At 37.6% G+C, this 16,999-nt stretch overlaps 2 protein-coding genes, 1 long non-coding RNA gene and 1 pseudogene across 3 annotated transcripts in view; 3 read left to right on the forward strand and 1 right to left on the reverse strand.

Annotated features, from left to right (window-relative positions):
- The first annotated feature begins 1,425 nt into the window (after positions 1 to 1,425).
- On the forward strand, positions 1,426 to 8,111 carry LOC113683079 (synaptotagmin-1). The gene is made up of 4 exons (XM_027200281.2): positions 1,426 to 1,698; positions 5,438 to 6,114; positions 6,551 to 6,677; positions 7,078 to 8,111. Coding segments are annotated over exons 1-4 (1,116 nt in total). The 5' UTR covers positions 1,426 to 1,697; the 3' UTR covers positions 7,389 to 8,111.
- A 563-nt stretch (positions 8,112 to 8,674) lies between these two features.
- Positions 8,675 to 11,638, reverse strand: LOC113683078 (kelch-like protein 23). The gene has a single exon (XM_027200280.2). The coding sequence runs from the start codon at positions 11,636 to 11,638 to the stop codon at positions 9,197 to 9,199; it is 2,442 nt and encodes an 813-aa protein (XP_027056081.2). The 3' UTR covers positions 8,675 to 9,196.
- A 3,413-nt stretch (positions 11,639 to 15,051) lies between these two features.
- LOC113683081 (uncharacterized) overlaps positions 15,052 to 16,999 on the forward strand; it is a 2,327-nt gene continuing 379 nt past the window's right edge. The window contains exons 1-2 of the long non-coding RNA XR_016184472.1: positions 15,052 to 15,220; positions 16,218 to 16,999. The exon at positions 16,218 to 16,999 is cut by the window's right edge and continues 379 nt beyond it. This is a non-coding gene — a long non-coding RNA (uncharacterized LOC113683081). The remainder of the gene's footprint in view (positions 15,221 to 16,217) is intronic.
- LOC149049688 (ectoderm-neural cortex protein 1-like) overlaps positions 16,332 to 16,999 on the forward strand; it is a 1,412-nt pseudogene continuing 744 nt past the window's right edge.

Consider the following 16,999-nt stretch of genomic DNA (forward strand, 5'->3'; position numbering starts at 1 on the left):
TGAAATCGCCACTAACTTAACGTTTTCCACGGCAGTGTCTTCGAGTTCGTTTTCCTGTCTCGATTATATCGGAAGTGGGAAAACTCTGAGCAGGTGTCGGCAATCGTTCATCATCATTAGCACACGGTGAATGAAAAGAAGCAAGGTGTTAAAAAAAGCTGAAAAACGTAGTGTAAATCTGTTGGGAATCGCTTTTTTTCAGAAATAGGACCTGTCCTCTGCGGTTGCATTATTATGTCGGCCCATCCGGTAAGATTTGTAAAGAACCACATTGTTCGCAAACACCTCCTTTGATGCATAAGTCGTTGACTGAATGGCAATAGTTGTTCCTGTTCAAGTCAATATGTTGATTTACAGTAGCCGTAGCCGATCAAGCCACCAGAAAATTAACTTTTGATCCATAAGTGAAACGGTTTTTGACCACGCTTTCGGTCTACAAGCACGTTTTTCTTCGCTTGCCTATTAAACTGTTTGCTGACCCGCCTGTTATTCTTTGATCGGAAACAAATTTGCTGTAAAAGCCGCAGAAATAGAATAAAGACTGTACGCGATTTGTAGTCCAGCCAATTGTTGAGGAAGAACCATTTTCCGCCAAACAGTGCAGTTTCGTGCACTGTTTTAGTAACATACATTATTCATTTTCTTTTTTTAGTAAGTTTGAAAATAAAATATTTTAAGATAAAAGGCTTTATTCTATATTTGAACATTCGGAAGCTGTGGCTAACTGCGAGCAGTGTTTATCTTATTTTGTTTTTTAAAAAAAGTACCTCGAACCCATTACTTGTAAGAATTGTTCAGATAAGTTGACCTTGAGAGGCAGGCATCCGATAGTTTGGAAAACAACCGACAAAGTGAGGTACAAAGGAAGAAAAGGAAAGGCTATATACTCAATTTAACAACACAGAGAGAATTAGCCTGACAGAAAACTTCAGATAGTTAATATAAATTTCTAAGATCATGATCAGAAATTGACAAAGCAAAGCACTTTCAAAAGCATTTACACGTCGTTTCGATTCGTCAACAATTGTCTAACAACTAATCATGCAAAGTTTGCTTAATCAAGAAATATGTTTTCGCAAAAAGCTAAAGGAAATAAGCTGGAAATTTAGGGTGATAAATTTCCGTTTTAAACTGTAAATATTTTGAACATCAATTGCGATACATTGAAAGGATCCTTATTTAGGATAAGCTAAGCGCTCATAAGGCAAGGGGACAGCTAATGCTTTAAGTGAAATCATAAAATATAAAAGAGCGGATACCTTTTTCGGTGTACATTAATCTTTTTTTCTTCATTTCAAATGCAATTGTTTAATTTACACACTGACATTTTCCCTCTGAGAAGCCTCGTTAGTCATATTATTGAAAATATAGTTAAATGTTGTCTCGGTTTGACCAATCACATCTCGGTCTTGGCTTTTGACTTGCAAATTATGAGGTTGTTGAACTGATTTCGATGCCCCCAGATCTGCAAAATGGCTTGAAAGATCCGGCCATGATAAGAAGGAAAGCGCCTTTGGTTTAATTGCAGTTTCGAGCCGTTTCGGTTGCAAACTGAAACTTGGCAAGAGGTCCAAAACGCAGAATTTTAATATTTCAAAGTAGAATTGTGGTCATTTTGCGCTGTCGAATCAGAAAACGTGACTTACCGCTGCAAGGAAACAGATTAATATAGGCAAGTCTTCCAGAATGGATTATATAGTAAGTAGATCATCTCTTTCACTGTTATAGACTCATGTTACATACAGAGAGAAAAAACATGTTAAGAGCTGTCTATTTAGCTGGATGGTGTAATATCGTTGTTTTCCATGACAATTTTGTGGTTACTTTTGTCGCTCAGTTCAACGGAAAGGGGTTTGTCCTCTGATCATTTAAACGCTGAATTTTTAGGGTTTTCTATTGACACCTTTGAAGAGGCTGGGGATATTCTGGTCGGTTTATAGGCGCAATTGTTGCCCCCATCTGACGATATCGCATGGCGGAAAGAGAACAGACTCGCTCCCACAGGTCCGCCAAAATGCGTGTCATCTTTTTATTCCACAGCGCCATCAGAATTCTCAATGAATGGCTCAATGATTTATTTTTCCCTAAAAGCTCTACTATTTGTCATATATGGCCTCAAAAAGGGTTTCCTAAATGTCGTTTCTGCTCGGTAAAATCTGCATGCAATTCAATAAACAGAGCTGACTGCACCTTGGATAAACACGTCCAAATTTACTCGCGATCAATGCATGTGAATGCAAATTATAGAGTCAAGTTAAATGTTTTAGATGCATTAGGGTTTTCTGGTTCGAAACTGAGAGACTCTCTACCAATTTTTCCAGTATGGCGTGTTTTCAATTTTTAAAGGCAAATCTATTCTAATACCGTTTACAATAAAATAGAATGATATATGTTTATTTACAAAAGTGATCGCGCCGTCGTCGCTTGGGTTTTTCAACTCTTTCTGCAAGGCTCCTTGAAAAACAATCCAAATTTTGCAAGTTTATTTTTATTTTCGAGTTGTGTTCCTTTCTAAGTTAACTGAGATGCAATTTAGCGAGAGTATTGACCCTTGAGTAAACCTTGCTCCCCACAGAATTGCAAGAGATGACGAAAATTATGGCGTTTTGCTGTATTTACCGTCAGAAACCATCGCGTATTTTCTTCAGAATCTGAATTGCAAATTTAGGTCAATATTTAAAGTTCCATTTTATTCTTGATAAGTTGGTTGTCCCGGGAAACTAAAATAATCGACTAGAGTTATTTTGGAAGGAGATTACAAAAGAAGTAAACAGCCATATGACACCAGAGATTGATGACGATAGCTCAAAATGATTAAGAAAAAAGTGCATGTAAGGAAAGTTGTATCCAAAAAAAAACCGAAAGTGGCGCCTGCAGTGTTCTCATTTTGCCGCATTGAATAAGACATTTTAATCAAACCAGCGAAGAGCGTGGTTTGTGTCGCGAATCGCTTATTTTATGGGGGTATTTTAGCAGCTATCTTTGCCTTGAGCTAAAATTATCGTCATTTTCCTTTATCAGTGTTTCCTTATAAGCCCGCATCACTTTATTTCCTACGTAACAAATTCTAATTGTCTGTATGAACACCTCACTTGATCTGGGAATAACAAAGTGGAAACAGGTGTATACGTATGGCAAAAGCTTATAAACATCTTTCTGAAAATTCAAAACGTTGATTAGAACAACATAAGCATTAGAACAAAATAAATTTAAACTCTGTCCATTCACCACTTCTGTAACATTTGTTAACTTGAGATCTTTAAGTATTCTTATCAGTGACGAAGTTTAAAGACCTCTCAAATACGGACATAAAATACATTTGGAGCACCTATCGTAAATACCATTTACTATTATTTGTCTTACAAAGATCAAGAGTAACATTCAGTTGAACTGAAATTTTGTTCAACCCGCCGACAGTCGGTCTTGAAGAAATAAGTTTCTGTAGCTGTGTATTTTAATGCGCTTGCTAGTTTCAAATGTATAACAACGGTGTCGATGAAAAACCAGCTTGAAACAGCACAGTACCAACTGTTAAACTGAATTCTCTGAAAAAAAATATTTTTCTTCTTTAGAATATCGTAGACTGCACTCGAGTTCTATCAAAAACAAAATATCAGAAGCTGACTCGAACGGAAGAAATAATAGTCAGCAGACCATGACCACTGTGATTCGGGTGTGTATGAAAAACAAGGAGAATTGCCTTTTAAAGGGTCCCCTAGGCGTATCTCGAACTGAACACTATCTGCTGCCGTTTTTTAAGGTTCCCTACGACGCCCAAAGAATATCGACATGAGTTTTAACGGTGAAACAGTGATTTTAGAATTGTATTATAAGGATATTGATGTACATTCCTCGGCTTTCTTCAAACAAAAAATTCCAATCTCTGCATTGTAGATTATTATTTTTGTCAAAGAAAATCATGATAACGCTATGTGGTGTCCAGACGGAGAATTTTGCTAGAGCTCTACCTTGACTTAGTTATTTACTGATATTTCTTACATCGGCATCAGTGATACGCAGCTTGTAAAGGAAATACTAGAAATAGTTCTATCTTTAGAATTAAAAAACAGGATAACTTAATTGAGATTTAATTTGCCTCTTTTTCCGTCACATAACAAATGGCTGTCGATGCAAATGTGTTTGGTATAATTGAAGTTCGATTTCTGTGGTTCCTCGCCAGTTTTTCCCTTATAAAATTATGACAACAAAATTACTACGAGCGCCCTGATTGGTCAAAAACCTGTCTTTTATTGCACCAGCAAACCCATAAGAAATCAAATTATTTTACGTTTATTTTAGAAAAGCAATAGATTACACTTTCTATCATTCTACCGGCGTAATAAACCATTTGAGATGCTGGGAGAGAACAAACTTTTCGAGCGTCCTCCCAACATCTACTGCGTGGGTTAATGCGCCATTAGACCGATGAAAGTGCGATCTATTGCTCACGAAACCAGCGCTAGGATTAGTAGGTCTCTCTAATAAAGTAAAGGAGAGTCTTTCTTAGTTGAGAGTAGATTATAATACTTGCTGTCGTTTTTTTTCCCACCTTAACTTTATAATGAAAGGCTTTCACCATCCACCAGAAACTAAAAACAACTGAATAGCTGACTCAAGTGAAAACAATTTTTCGCAGAAATTATTATCCTTTTCGACGGTTCTACATTTTTAAGCCGGCAATTTCCCGCCACTTTTTAAGTTTCCAGCTTTTATTTTTAATTTTTATTAAAATAAAACAGACTGTGAACAATTTACGTGAACGCGAAATGAAGGTTAAGTTTCTTCACATTATGAGATGTTTTTTTAAGAACGATAACAATAGGTCTGCAATAGTTGGTGCACTTCGAAGATTTAAATGAGTTTGTAAATCTATCAATAAAGGGGTTAGTTTGTAAAGAAATTGCGGTGTTGCGTCGGTGGGAGAGTATAACAGGGTAATTTAGTATTATCAACTGAGTTGCTAACGTAAAATGGCCACCGTAAAGAGTTTCAATGCTGACGTTAGCTCTAACGTTCGAAACGTCTGCTTTAAAACTCTTAATGGTGGCCAATTTACGTTATCGACTCAGTTGATAATATCAAATTACCTTGTAAATCTATCCATCGTTTTGCATCGTAATAAAACTGGGAAGAAGGCGACTGTAGAAAGCTGTATTAGCGAGTACGTAACCCATAAATAAAGATGAAAAATTTCGCAAGACTCCACATACCATTGAGCTTCCGAATTTGTTAAGAGGTTATAGATGGCACCACAAGAGACATTGAATAAACTAGCTTGAGATAAAAAGGAATATACTACATCCAATTGGTTGTAGTAATACAGTTAGAGAGTCTTGCCTTCATAACCTGTACTATTGAAGTTGCAATTCAGCATTGAAACATCTTATGTTATATCACTGAAGAAAAAGTTCAAATCAACTTGGTTTGTTTTCTGCAGTGTCTGTAAAACTATCTTTGGTACTAGCAGTAGTGGTTGCGGTAGCCGCGGCCCTAGTCGCCGCGCTGCTGGCTGTGTTGTGCAAATGCTGCTGGGTATGGTGGCGTTACCGCCGGACACATCTCAGGCGCAGCGCCTCTCAACAGAGTTATGTCATCACTCAAAAGAAGCAGTGGCCTGGGGGAGGATTCACTTATCAAACATACGAGAACGGTTCCCTCGCGGACCATGACAGTATGTCCAGCGGCGAAGAGACATACATCGTTGAGACGCCTGGAAAATTTTGCAAACTCCAGTTCTGGCTTGATTTGAATAAAGAAGATGATGTTTTAATCTTAAGACTGGTGCAAGCCAAGGGAATCATTTGCACGAGCAACGTTCAAACAGCTTATATTTACCCTGTCATACAGCTGTACAAGGAAGGGACCAGTTTGGACGAAAGGGAAATTGAAAAACAGAAAATGACTTTTGAACCGCAATGGAATGAAGAAGTTTTGTTTTCGTTGGATGGGCATCCTGTTGAAACACTTTCGTTTTGCATTCGGTTGATCGAATTGGACTCGTTTTCAAACTCTCATCTGATTGGTCAGGTGGACGTATCGCTGGAAGAGGCAGACTTCAAAGGGGGCTCCGGAAAATCACAACCCAAGTGGTACGATATCGCGTGCGACTCGAAGGTACGCTTTCCACCTACCTGATCTCTAAGTAATAATAAGCCGGGAACATAAAGAATATTTTGAGTCAGTGTGGCTTATCTCTTTTTCCTAAATATTTTTCTGAAATACCACATGAAAAAAAAAATCTTTAAGCTTTGTAGTTCGCACTTTATGAGTCACATTTCTTAATTCCTCGATACATTTTTAGTTCTCGAGAAGAGAAAATCTCAGTGCAAGCGGCCAACAAATATTGAAAGCCTTGAAGATACTTAATCCTCAGTACGGATGACACGCAAACCAAACAAATTGGGCATTCGTATGTCTCGTTCATCACATTCCCCGAGTCAGTGAAGATGTCCTTACATACTCAACCATTTCAACGTTTTAAGTACAGAATAAAGATATCTCAGTGCAAGGTATTCTTCGATAACTCATTGCCTCTGGTCTTTCTTAACAGAAACCAGCTCACGAGTACGTAGGTGAGCTGCTTGTTTCGTTAAACTACTTCCCTACAACGCAACGTCTGACAATTGTGATCCTGAAGGCGCGGAACCTCAAAATAGACTCTACATCCGGACTTTGGGGTGAGTTCTACTCTATAACGCGATTTTTCTCGCTCCGAATGACATCTCAACTGCCGCAACTAAAAATATTCACCAATGTGAAACTTTCATGTATTCTATAGGATAGTTTGGCTCGAGAAAGAATTACCAGCGCAAAGGCACCAAAAAGTGGTCTCTAGTAAAAAGTAAAAAAATCAAAGAAACACGGAAAAAAATGGAAATAATTTATCAAAAAGGAAGGGAGACAATAAATGAAGAACAAGCAAATCTAGACCAAATTCTTCGAGGCATTAATTTCATTTAATAGTTTAATCTTTTTTGACCTTACCTTCAAAAATCACAGACAAAACATGAAGTATGCTGAAGTAAAAAAAGATATTACTTTCGCCAAAGAATACGACTACTTTTTTTTTTGCTGTAGGCCCGACAGTCAGAGTGATTCTTATGTTGAACAAAACCAGATTGGGTAAGAAGCGGACCGCCATGCAAAAAAAGACTTTAAATCCAGTTTACAATGAGGCTTTTACATTCAAAGTTACATCAGAGGCCTTACCGAAAGTTACCTTCAAGGTCCTTGTAGTCAACAAACATTCACATGGTGCTGAGCAAACAGTTGGTCACGTGCTGCTGGGTCAGCAGGTGATCGGAAGTGGATTTTCTCATTGGAACCACATGTTAGCCTCGTTGCGGAAGCCCATCGCCATGTGGCATCCCATAATTCCTGGCGCGTGAAGCTGTGCTGCGGACGCGATTTGTGAGTGAAGTATATTTATGCGAGAAGACTAAGTTGTAAATATTGACTTAATAGAGAATATTACAAATAAGTATTTGAAAGTGCAGGCACTGTAGTACAAAACGGTGAATGGAGCGCTTACAGTGGCTATATTCGTCTGTGGAGACTGAAACGTTTGAAGCAAGAAAGCTTTTCAATTCTCTCTCGTTTGTGCTAAACTGCAATGAATTAAAGATAACTTCTGTTTTATTTATTTGGGACAAAAAATTTGGCCGTCGAGTCGAAATTTGATAATGCTCCTTTATAAATAGAGTAATAGAGGCACTCTTAAGGATCAGTGTTAGCTTGTTCTCGTTTTTATTGTAAATGTTGTTGTCCAAATAACTTCAAGCTGGGCTTGATGATACATGAAAATTCGATATACTGGGATAATCATCGTTGAATAAGAATTTAAGAATTGTAACTTGGGTGAAAGGGTTATGATTCTTGCCTCGCAATTGTAAATGATATATAGTACTATGAAAACGCGAGGAAAGCGATAAAAATATTATGCGGAGAGAGTCCAGGTGCGTGGGTAGTTCAATGTTCGGATACTCCACTTATCACACAGTAAAATGAAGGGATCGTAATCGTTGTGAGAGGTAGTGGTCAATTTTTCAGGCCTTGTATCAAGTCCAAATGCAAAGGATAATACAAAACAATAAAGACTTGTTTGTCTACCAGATAGCGTCTCTGGTCTTAAGTCTCTTGTTTAAACTAATCTTGTTCTGATTTAATGCCTACTGTGTTTTTTGCCATTGAAATTTAAAGCAAACTTTGACCAAAAACATCACTTCTGTACGAGATCATAAGAGGTGAGTAATAATAACTCTCCACCCCAACCCACCCCTCCCCCTTCGAGGTGAAAATAAAAACGTCTGAGACTACTTCTTCCTCCAATACGTATCGTAAAATACTTTACAAGGCCTTCAATCCATTTGTCACGCGTATGGGATAAAGAAGAAGCCAAGTCACCGATATTAACGAGCACGAGGAACTCCGAGTGCTGGCAGGAAGCCCTACCGTTCAGCTAGGGGGAACTACTAAAGTGCATGTATAACACGGAATCTTGCATACTGCTGGGAGCCTGGGAGCAAGTATGTCGAAACTTCTAGAGATCAAACATAACAAAATTAACTATCCTCAAAGAGCGAACTGCATTCTGTGATCTGTGATATTTTTAAATTTCGGGTGGAGTTTCGATGTGTATGAATTTTTGTTGGCGATAATTCCATAAATTACACACTTGAAAACAAACTCTAACATTTTATTTTGCATCCCATTTTTCTGGGCAACTTCATCGAGCAGCGTTAAAGAACAAAAAATTATCCTAGAAAACGTTATCAGCATTCTTACAACTTTAAAGAAGAGAGCGATGAGGTGAAAAGAGGTTTGTAGTGACTTCTAATCTGCTCGTTTTCCAGTTTTCTACCAAGAAGGCAGAGTAGAGACGTACCAGTTTCACAATTCATGGCGTGGAAATACAGAATTACTTTTAAGAATAAAACACCGATAAGGTCAAAATTTCACGCCACAACTTCACCTAACTTTGACTGTATTGCCCGTGGATTTTTGTCCATTTTGAGCATCTACTGGCCATCTGAGAATGAAAGAAATCCTCTATCCTGTCCAACTAACATACTCATGATTCTGAGAATTAAAAAAAATCTAGGTAAAATTAGAGAAAAATGAAAGAGAGCCGCCGTAAGATATATACCTAATCACTTCCGGTATAGAAAAGTTCCTAATTCCATCTATCGGCGATCGTTCAGTAATGACTTTTAGAAGAGTCCTGGGCTGAATAATCCTTGAGTGCCTTGATCACATCCCTCCGGCTAAGCGGCATGATCGCGCCGTACGAGATGTCCGTCGGCCATGCAAAGAGTGAATGTAGCATACTAAAATCACCAGAGACAGGGTCAATAAAGTAGAATTCTGCTTTCCGCTGTCCATCTGCACATGTGCTGAAGTCAAGGACGGTGATAGCTCCATTGATACATGTCACGTACGGTCGAGTGATTTTCGCTTCTTCGTACATAACAGGATCTAATGTCTCTGTGCCACGCCTTCCGTTTTCCCTGCTACCATCAAGATGCAGAAAGGATCCTTTGTCAGCACGCCCTTTAAGGGTGAAAAGCTTGTTGACTTGGATGTCAATCACCTGCCAATCGTCTGTCACGGGATCGTACACCTCACAGTCATTCGGCGTGACGTCTTCACCTCGCTCTCCTCCAATTACAAAAATCTTTTCATCGTGGACGAAAGCAAACGCACTAGATCGAGGCTGGTGCATGGGCTTCACGTATGACCAGCGGTTTTCCATGGGATCATATCTTTCTACAGTCGTCAAGCATTGCCTGTGCGCCGAACCATCGATACCACCAAACACGAAGAGGTATTCATCTTTGTAGTTCACCGCTGTGAGCTCATATCTTGGTTCGCACATGTCCGCCACCGATGTCCACGTCTGCTTTTCGACGTCGTACCGCTGTACGGTTCGCTTCACCTCTGCAACCTCCTGCATGGACATTCCGCCAATCAGATAGATATCACGACCCATAGTTACGGCAGCGCAATCAAATGTCATGGGTGCGGATGGCTCGATGTCACATGTTGGTGCCACGCCCGAGTTTGGAAAGAAATGTCGCGCAGTCAACGGATTTCGGTGAAAAGCCAGTTTGGGATTGTTCCAAGGTACTTGAACGTACAGTCCAGAATTGGTGTAAATAAGAGGAGTTCCATTAGCCAGCATCGATTTGTTATGAGGGACACGAGCAATAAGAGACCAAGGTCCTGCAAAGGGAAGCCAGTAGCACAGATTGTAGGAATGTGTATAATGCAGCCGGTGTGTTAATCCAAACAACGCGACATTGTAGAAATGCGCTGCCTTATAAACATCTTCGTCGGAAACGTCGTCTTTTAACTTGTAACCAGAGAGCGACTTCAACTCATCAACGCAATCGTCATTTGTCAGTTTCTTCAGGAAAAGATCTGGAATGCTACCCATATGAATGAGATTAAGAAGTCTTTTAAAAGATTCTTCCCTCTCCAGCTTAGAATACTTGTACCAGCGAATTAAAGATTCTAACAATTGTGCTTCGCTCGCCAAAATATCGTCGTTTGATAGAAACCACCTCATATCTTGCTCAGGAATGTCAAGAAAAACGTCTGATGATGCAATACTCCAAAAATGATTACACACAAGATTCAATATTTCTTGGTAAATCTCATTGAGACAATCAAAGCTTCTAACGAGAGAATAAACGAGCCAGAAGTTGGACAACGTCGAGGAATCTCTCACAAATTCAATGATCCTTCGTTTCAAGCGCTCTATTAACAAATAATCACTCGCTTGTAATAAATTCCTTGCATTGTCAAAAGTTATTGTAATCTCTCCCTTATAAACAAAATTTAACAATTCGTCGATGACAACCTCATCTATTACAGCTAATTCAACATTACTTTCGTGAACTTCCTTCATTTCAGAGCGAAAAAGCCCCTTAAAATAACAGCTTACAGCTGCTAGAATGTTCTTATGAACAGGAATAACGATGCCACTTCCCGTTGTTAATGTTAGATCACAGAACAATCCCTCGCTTTGGAAGGTTAAAAGTTTGGACAACATAGTGCCCTGATTGTGTGAATTAAACATTTTTCGTTTAGGAGCTTCATCATTCATCGTTTTAACAGAAGCCAAAGCCATATTTTTCTCCAGAGGATCAAGCAAATCTTCTATTCCTAAAACTTTGGTTGCGTGCAGCATCAATGTTACATTGTGTCGATCCAATTTACATTTTCCAGTGTATAAGAAGTTAATGACATTTTCCACGGCACTCGGCTCCAGTTTAGCCAGCTCGTGTAGAACAAAATTAGAATCATCATGTTTAGAAAAGAGTTCGTTAAAGTAATCACAACTTGCAGCCAGTACATTTTTGTGGACTGGAAAATCCTTGTCATTCACTTTTAAGGTAAAATCTGTAAAAAGCTTCTCCTTTCTGAAAGTGTTAAGTGTTTCAAGCAGGAAGACTTGATATGGAGCCTTTTCAGGGTCCAAAGGCTCGTCGCTAGTTTCTTCTGTTTCCACTTCCCCTTCATTGTTCTCCTCTTCCCCTGCCAAAGACAGCTCCACTTGGTATGGTTCTACAACTCCTAAAGGATTAGCTTGCTCCTCTGTAGAACTTCCCACACATTTTGCCAACAGACCACCCATTTTGATCACTAGCGTTTTAGGTTAGTACTGACCTGCTTGTCACGCAACACCAATCACACCTACCATAAGTAATGTCACGCCACATCATATACCCAAGACAATATTCATTTAGAAGCAGATGAATTCACTTGCCACTGTCATGACCTAGAAGGTGTGAAAGAATATAACCTTAGGCATGCAAGTTCTCAACTGATGTTACCTTGCAGTATTTTGGTACCTGTAGTTTACTATTCCATTAAGTTGCCATCTAATGTAAGTTTAAATTTTTCCCCACAGTGATCTGTAGAGTGGATCCAGACAACACATCCAATGAAAAAGGTTATCACCCTACTGAAGCAGGGATACAACCATTATCAGACAAATCTGACGGCAAACTTTCATACCATGTCAATTTCTAAAATTCACAGGTGGAAAGCTTCTCTTGCAACTAACAGTCAGCCTGGCTGAGAATGAAATTTAGTTTTCTAAACAAAACATCACCAACTATTACAACAACCTGAATTACAATCACAGTCCAAATTGTTAGGAAGATGACCATTTCTTACTTTTTTCTTATATTCTCTCCCCTCCCCCACCCCCCTTGGTCAACATAATGCAAAACAGCATTGTTTGAGTTAACTTTTGATCCTACATGTTCCAACACTGAATGATGGAAAAATATAATAGAGGAGAAACATTATTTCAATTTAATATCAAGAGAAGTTTCATGAATCTCAGCACCAATGGATTTATTCCAATTCTCTTGAAATTCATTGAAGTGAGCTAACAGATTATAGAAATAAAGGAAAACAATGCGATTGCTTATCCTGTAAACTCTTCTTTTGCTTCCTTTTTAACCCTTTCACTCCCACAAGTGACCAAGACAGAATTTCTCCTTACAATATGAATACAATATCAAGCAGGTAGGTGATGGGAATAGAGAAGAATATCAGTTATGGGATTATTAGTTGATCCAATACCAAATTCTCTGAACTAACATCATAAGAGTTGTATGGCAGGTAGTAAGGAGAATTACTAATTAGATCTTGGGAGTGAAAGGGTTAAGAATTATGTATTTTCCATGAGGTGGAATTCAGAACAGTGTTAATTAAAAAGAAGGTTTCAAGCATTTGCTTCAAGTTGAAATTTATGGATTCAGAATTGTGTTTGGGTGCTTAATTTTGGGTATCTAAGACAATGGCAAGTGGTGGCACTAAGCTGTAAAAAAAAATAAAGAAATTCAAACAAAATCTGAGATGCAATTTTTTTAGTTCACTTTTAACCCTTTACATCTCACTGGTGACCTAGACAGAATTTCCCTTACACTATCTGTACGATAACAAGAAGACAAGTAATGAGAATAAAGAAAAATATCAATTAGGAGATTATTGGTTGAACAAAATTCCAAATTCTCCAAACTAGCATCACATGAATTGTATGGCAGATAGTAAAGAGAATTACTAATGAAATCTTGGGAGTTAAAGGGTCAACCCAGGCATCTATGGAGAGTTTCAAATGATGTCTTCATTAACACCACCACACAACATTAAGAATCTACAACAGCAGAGACTTAACTTGTTGCAGCTTGAATTGTGAAGTTGAAATAAAAACACAATTCCCCCTACTAATTGTGGAGCATGTGTATCTTTCACACATAGAATCATTTCTCAAAGTATCATTATAAATACATGTGCAACTTAGAAATCACATATCAGGTTTAAAATGTAGGTTACAAACCAAATTTTTTCCTTTTCAATTTAAGGCAAGTGTGAAGTGAGTGGGCCATAAACCAAAGGGGAAAAATGAGGATTCATAATGTACAGTACAGACCACCAAGGAAATAAGGTTAGGACATGGTTAGTAAAATGTTCATTTTGTCTCTATTCAGGGTCGGCCAGGGTTTTTGGGTATTCGGTATTCAGGGGCGTTTTAAATCGGGTATACGGTATATTGCAGCTTAAATATGGGTATTCAGTATATCACTTTCTTTGAATTTCAGGTATAAAGTATTCAAAGCTTCGATTATTTTTGGGTATATTTGGAGGAATTTGGGGTATTTTGGGGTATTTTGTCGATTTTTTTTCGGGTATATTGGTATTCCACTACCCCCCCTGGCTGACCCTGTCTATTGTGTATGAAAAGTTTGAAAAAAATCCTTTTTGTGTTTAACAGTTTCACATGAAAAATGTACATTGACAGAAAAATAAGTATGTTCAAAATTGTTTCTCAGACTTTGGTGCACTGCACTAAGAAATGATTTCATATCTATATTAATTGGTTCCAAAAATGAGCAAAGTTATATATGGTAATTTACCATACATCATAAAATTTTGAAGGTGTTTTATCCTCTAGATTGGCAGTTACAGTTGTTTAGAGGGAAAAATTTAAGTGGTTTGAGATTAATACTGGTAACTTATTGTTACAATTTTCTATTTAAACAATAGAATGTTATTGAGGAAAGAAACCTATTTTTCAAACTTGTTAATTCTTATAGAAAAAATACAGGATGCATTGTTAATAAATGGATTTTCAAGTGAGTTCCAATGCAAAGAATACAAATTGCTTTTCCTCTAATTAGACTGATGTTAGTAAATATGTGAAGTGTTCTATCTCAAGGGAATGTTTTCAGAGCAAACTTACTTTTACAAATCAGTTGCCATTTGTAACATCAACAAAAATCAAAACCCTCAAAATTTCAATGCATCACAGTCCCTGTAAAAATTAGAATTTTAAACTTTGATATGTGCAAACAGATCCCTTCAAAATTGTGTGCAGTAAGATGTAAAATTCAATACCGAGGAATGACCTTAAACCAGGACCTACATTGCCTGATCTTAAAAATTTTTTGGTAACATAATTACTTTACAGTACTCATTGATCACAGCTGATATTTTTCTTGTTTCGATACTTCAAACTCTCTTAAGTTGATCTTAAGCATATCAAGATAAAAATAAAATTACAAAACCACAGTCAGTTCCTTTCAAACATCGAACAACTAAAATATAGTTTAACAGTGTGATGTAATAAAAAGTACACATGTAAAATATTCTTAATTTAGGACACACTTCTGTCTGAAGTATTACACTTTCTTTTTCCTCGATTAAGTTTGTGCTCTCAAAGTTCACAGAAAAGATTTCAATCTTCATATGACCATGTTCTCCACAGGACATGAAATTATCGATCTTAAATAACAGCGTTATGAAATTTTAATAAATACTAGTCTTATCTCAAGATTTGAGGGTGTGTTGATCAAACCTTCGTGACATTTCGAAATGCTTACCTCAATTTTTTCTCTGCGTTAGTCCTACAACGCCAATTTTACGAGGCAAAATTTTACTCGATACCATCTACGTACAAAGGTTCATCCAAACGAAGAATGAGGTATCACACAATTTGTGAAATTGCGTCGAGTGTGGTAGAATTTGAGCATTATCATGGCGTGCAATATTGAGTCATCGATCGTGGGACTGGAACGCAATAAACGACAAAGTCCTCGTCCAGCTTCGGTGAACTTCGGATATGTTCCGAAGGTTTCCCGATGGATAAACTCTTCGAGAGGATGGCTCACAGTTCCGGAAGTTTCTGCATCCACCAAATTTTCAGGTACATATAGTAGTTACATTTGGCATTCTAACTGACTGTCTTATGCAAAGTGATCTACGATCGAGATCCATTATTTTTCGCTCGGGAAGACCGAAATTTAGCACAATCTTCTTGAGGTTGTTGTGGTTTCGTGTATGTTTTAAAGACGGCTGATGATTTCCAAGATAGGGGGTGAGCAATTGCCACCTAGAGGTTTGCCTTTCCAGAGATCTCAAGTCTCACACAACCCAAGGAATTATCATTTAAAACGTTGACATCTACTAAAAAGTGTTCATCCATGCCTATGATAATCATTTATTCCGACGATTGTTACACAAGTAAAAACTATTTTTAAGCCTTTGTTTCTCCACCAGATTATTTCTGAATTATTTGTATGTCCAAAGAGGAGTAGACTGCTAATAAATTTTCTATAGTCATACCATTTAGCTCTCATGTTTTATCATGGTACCATTGGCTTGGATCATTTTGCAAAAAAAAGTCCTGAGGACGTTACAAACCACTTAACTGCATAATAGAGTAGGAGATGGTGCTAGATTTGTTTAGTGGCTCAAAATCTATGGTTAAAGGAATTACACTCTGCCCAATTTTTCGGACGTTTACAGAGCCATTTCTTAATGGTCCTCTAATTTGTCAGCTATGAAGTTTATATAGGTAATGACATGATTTCTAGTGCAATTTGGCATTAATAAGCACATGTAAATTTTTCAAAGACAAAAAAATTGCTTGAGCTTGTAGGGTGAGTGCAATTTGTAGTCTTTGAACAATTTATAAGTGCTTAATTTCACCAAATTGCTTGAGAAACCTTGTTGTTGCCCTTTTATAATTTTCATGAGAAACACTTCATAGACAGACAAAATTTTGGCACCACGTGTGTGCTATTTGTAATTTACACTCATGTTACATGAAAAATGCACTCACTTTCAGCCAATCAGATGCACATTATTTTTTCATGTATATTATTAGAGATGATATAATTATGTTCTTTTAATGTCTGTAGGACACTCCTTCAAATTGGATATAACAGATTACCAATAGGAGGATTTTAATACTCAACAGAAAACAAGATAATGCAAGTATTTACATAAATATGTGTATGTTTATTTACAAATGAAAGTGTATCAGAAGTTTCAACAGAAGTTTCAAAGCAAGAAGAAGCATCTGTAAGGAAGAGATTCAGTACCAGAAGGCAGACATTGGGTTGTACAGAACCACTATTATGGAAACTCTCAGCAGCTCTAGACATCAGAAGCTTCATGTTGATTTTAGTTTAACAGTTGATGGGAAAGATTTCTTGGTGCACAAGAATGTACTGGCAGTAAGCTATAAGTTCTTCAGAGACTTGTTTAAAGTATCACCAGCTGTAGTTCATTATGAACTCATTAATGTGGACGGTAGTGCTCGAAAGGATATTCTTAACTTTTTGCACACTTGAAAATATAGACTCAGTCATATTTCAGATATTTTGATCTTACAGGATTTAAAAGAAGTTTGAGCTGAAAATCTTTCCTCGATGAGCAATAGCTCTTCTTGTGGGGCTACTTTAAAAAAAAATTTTGTTATTTGCCAAGAGGAGTCAATTTTGAAAGAAATAATGAAATTTTGGCATGAAGAATTTTTGTGTGACCTCAGACTCATCACTAGCTCTGGAAGGGCTATTCCAGTTCATAAGAGTTATTGGCAGCTGTGAGTTGCTATTTCCAAGGGCTTCTTAGGTCTGACATGAAGGAAGTCCAGGAACATGATGTTCACCTTGAAATCATAGATGATGCAATAGTAAAA

This window comes from Pocillopora damicornis, chromosome 2 (assembly GCF_964200805.1).
Source record: "Pocillopora damicornis chromosome 2, jaPocDami1.2, whole genome shotgun sequence".
In the NCBI taxonomy this organism is placed as follows: Eukaryota; Metazoa; Cnidaria; class Anthozoa; order Scleractinia; family Pocilloporidae; genus Pocillopora; species Pocillopora damicornis.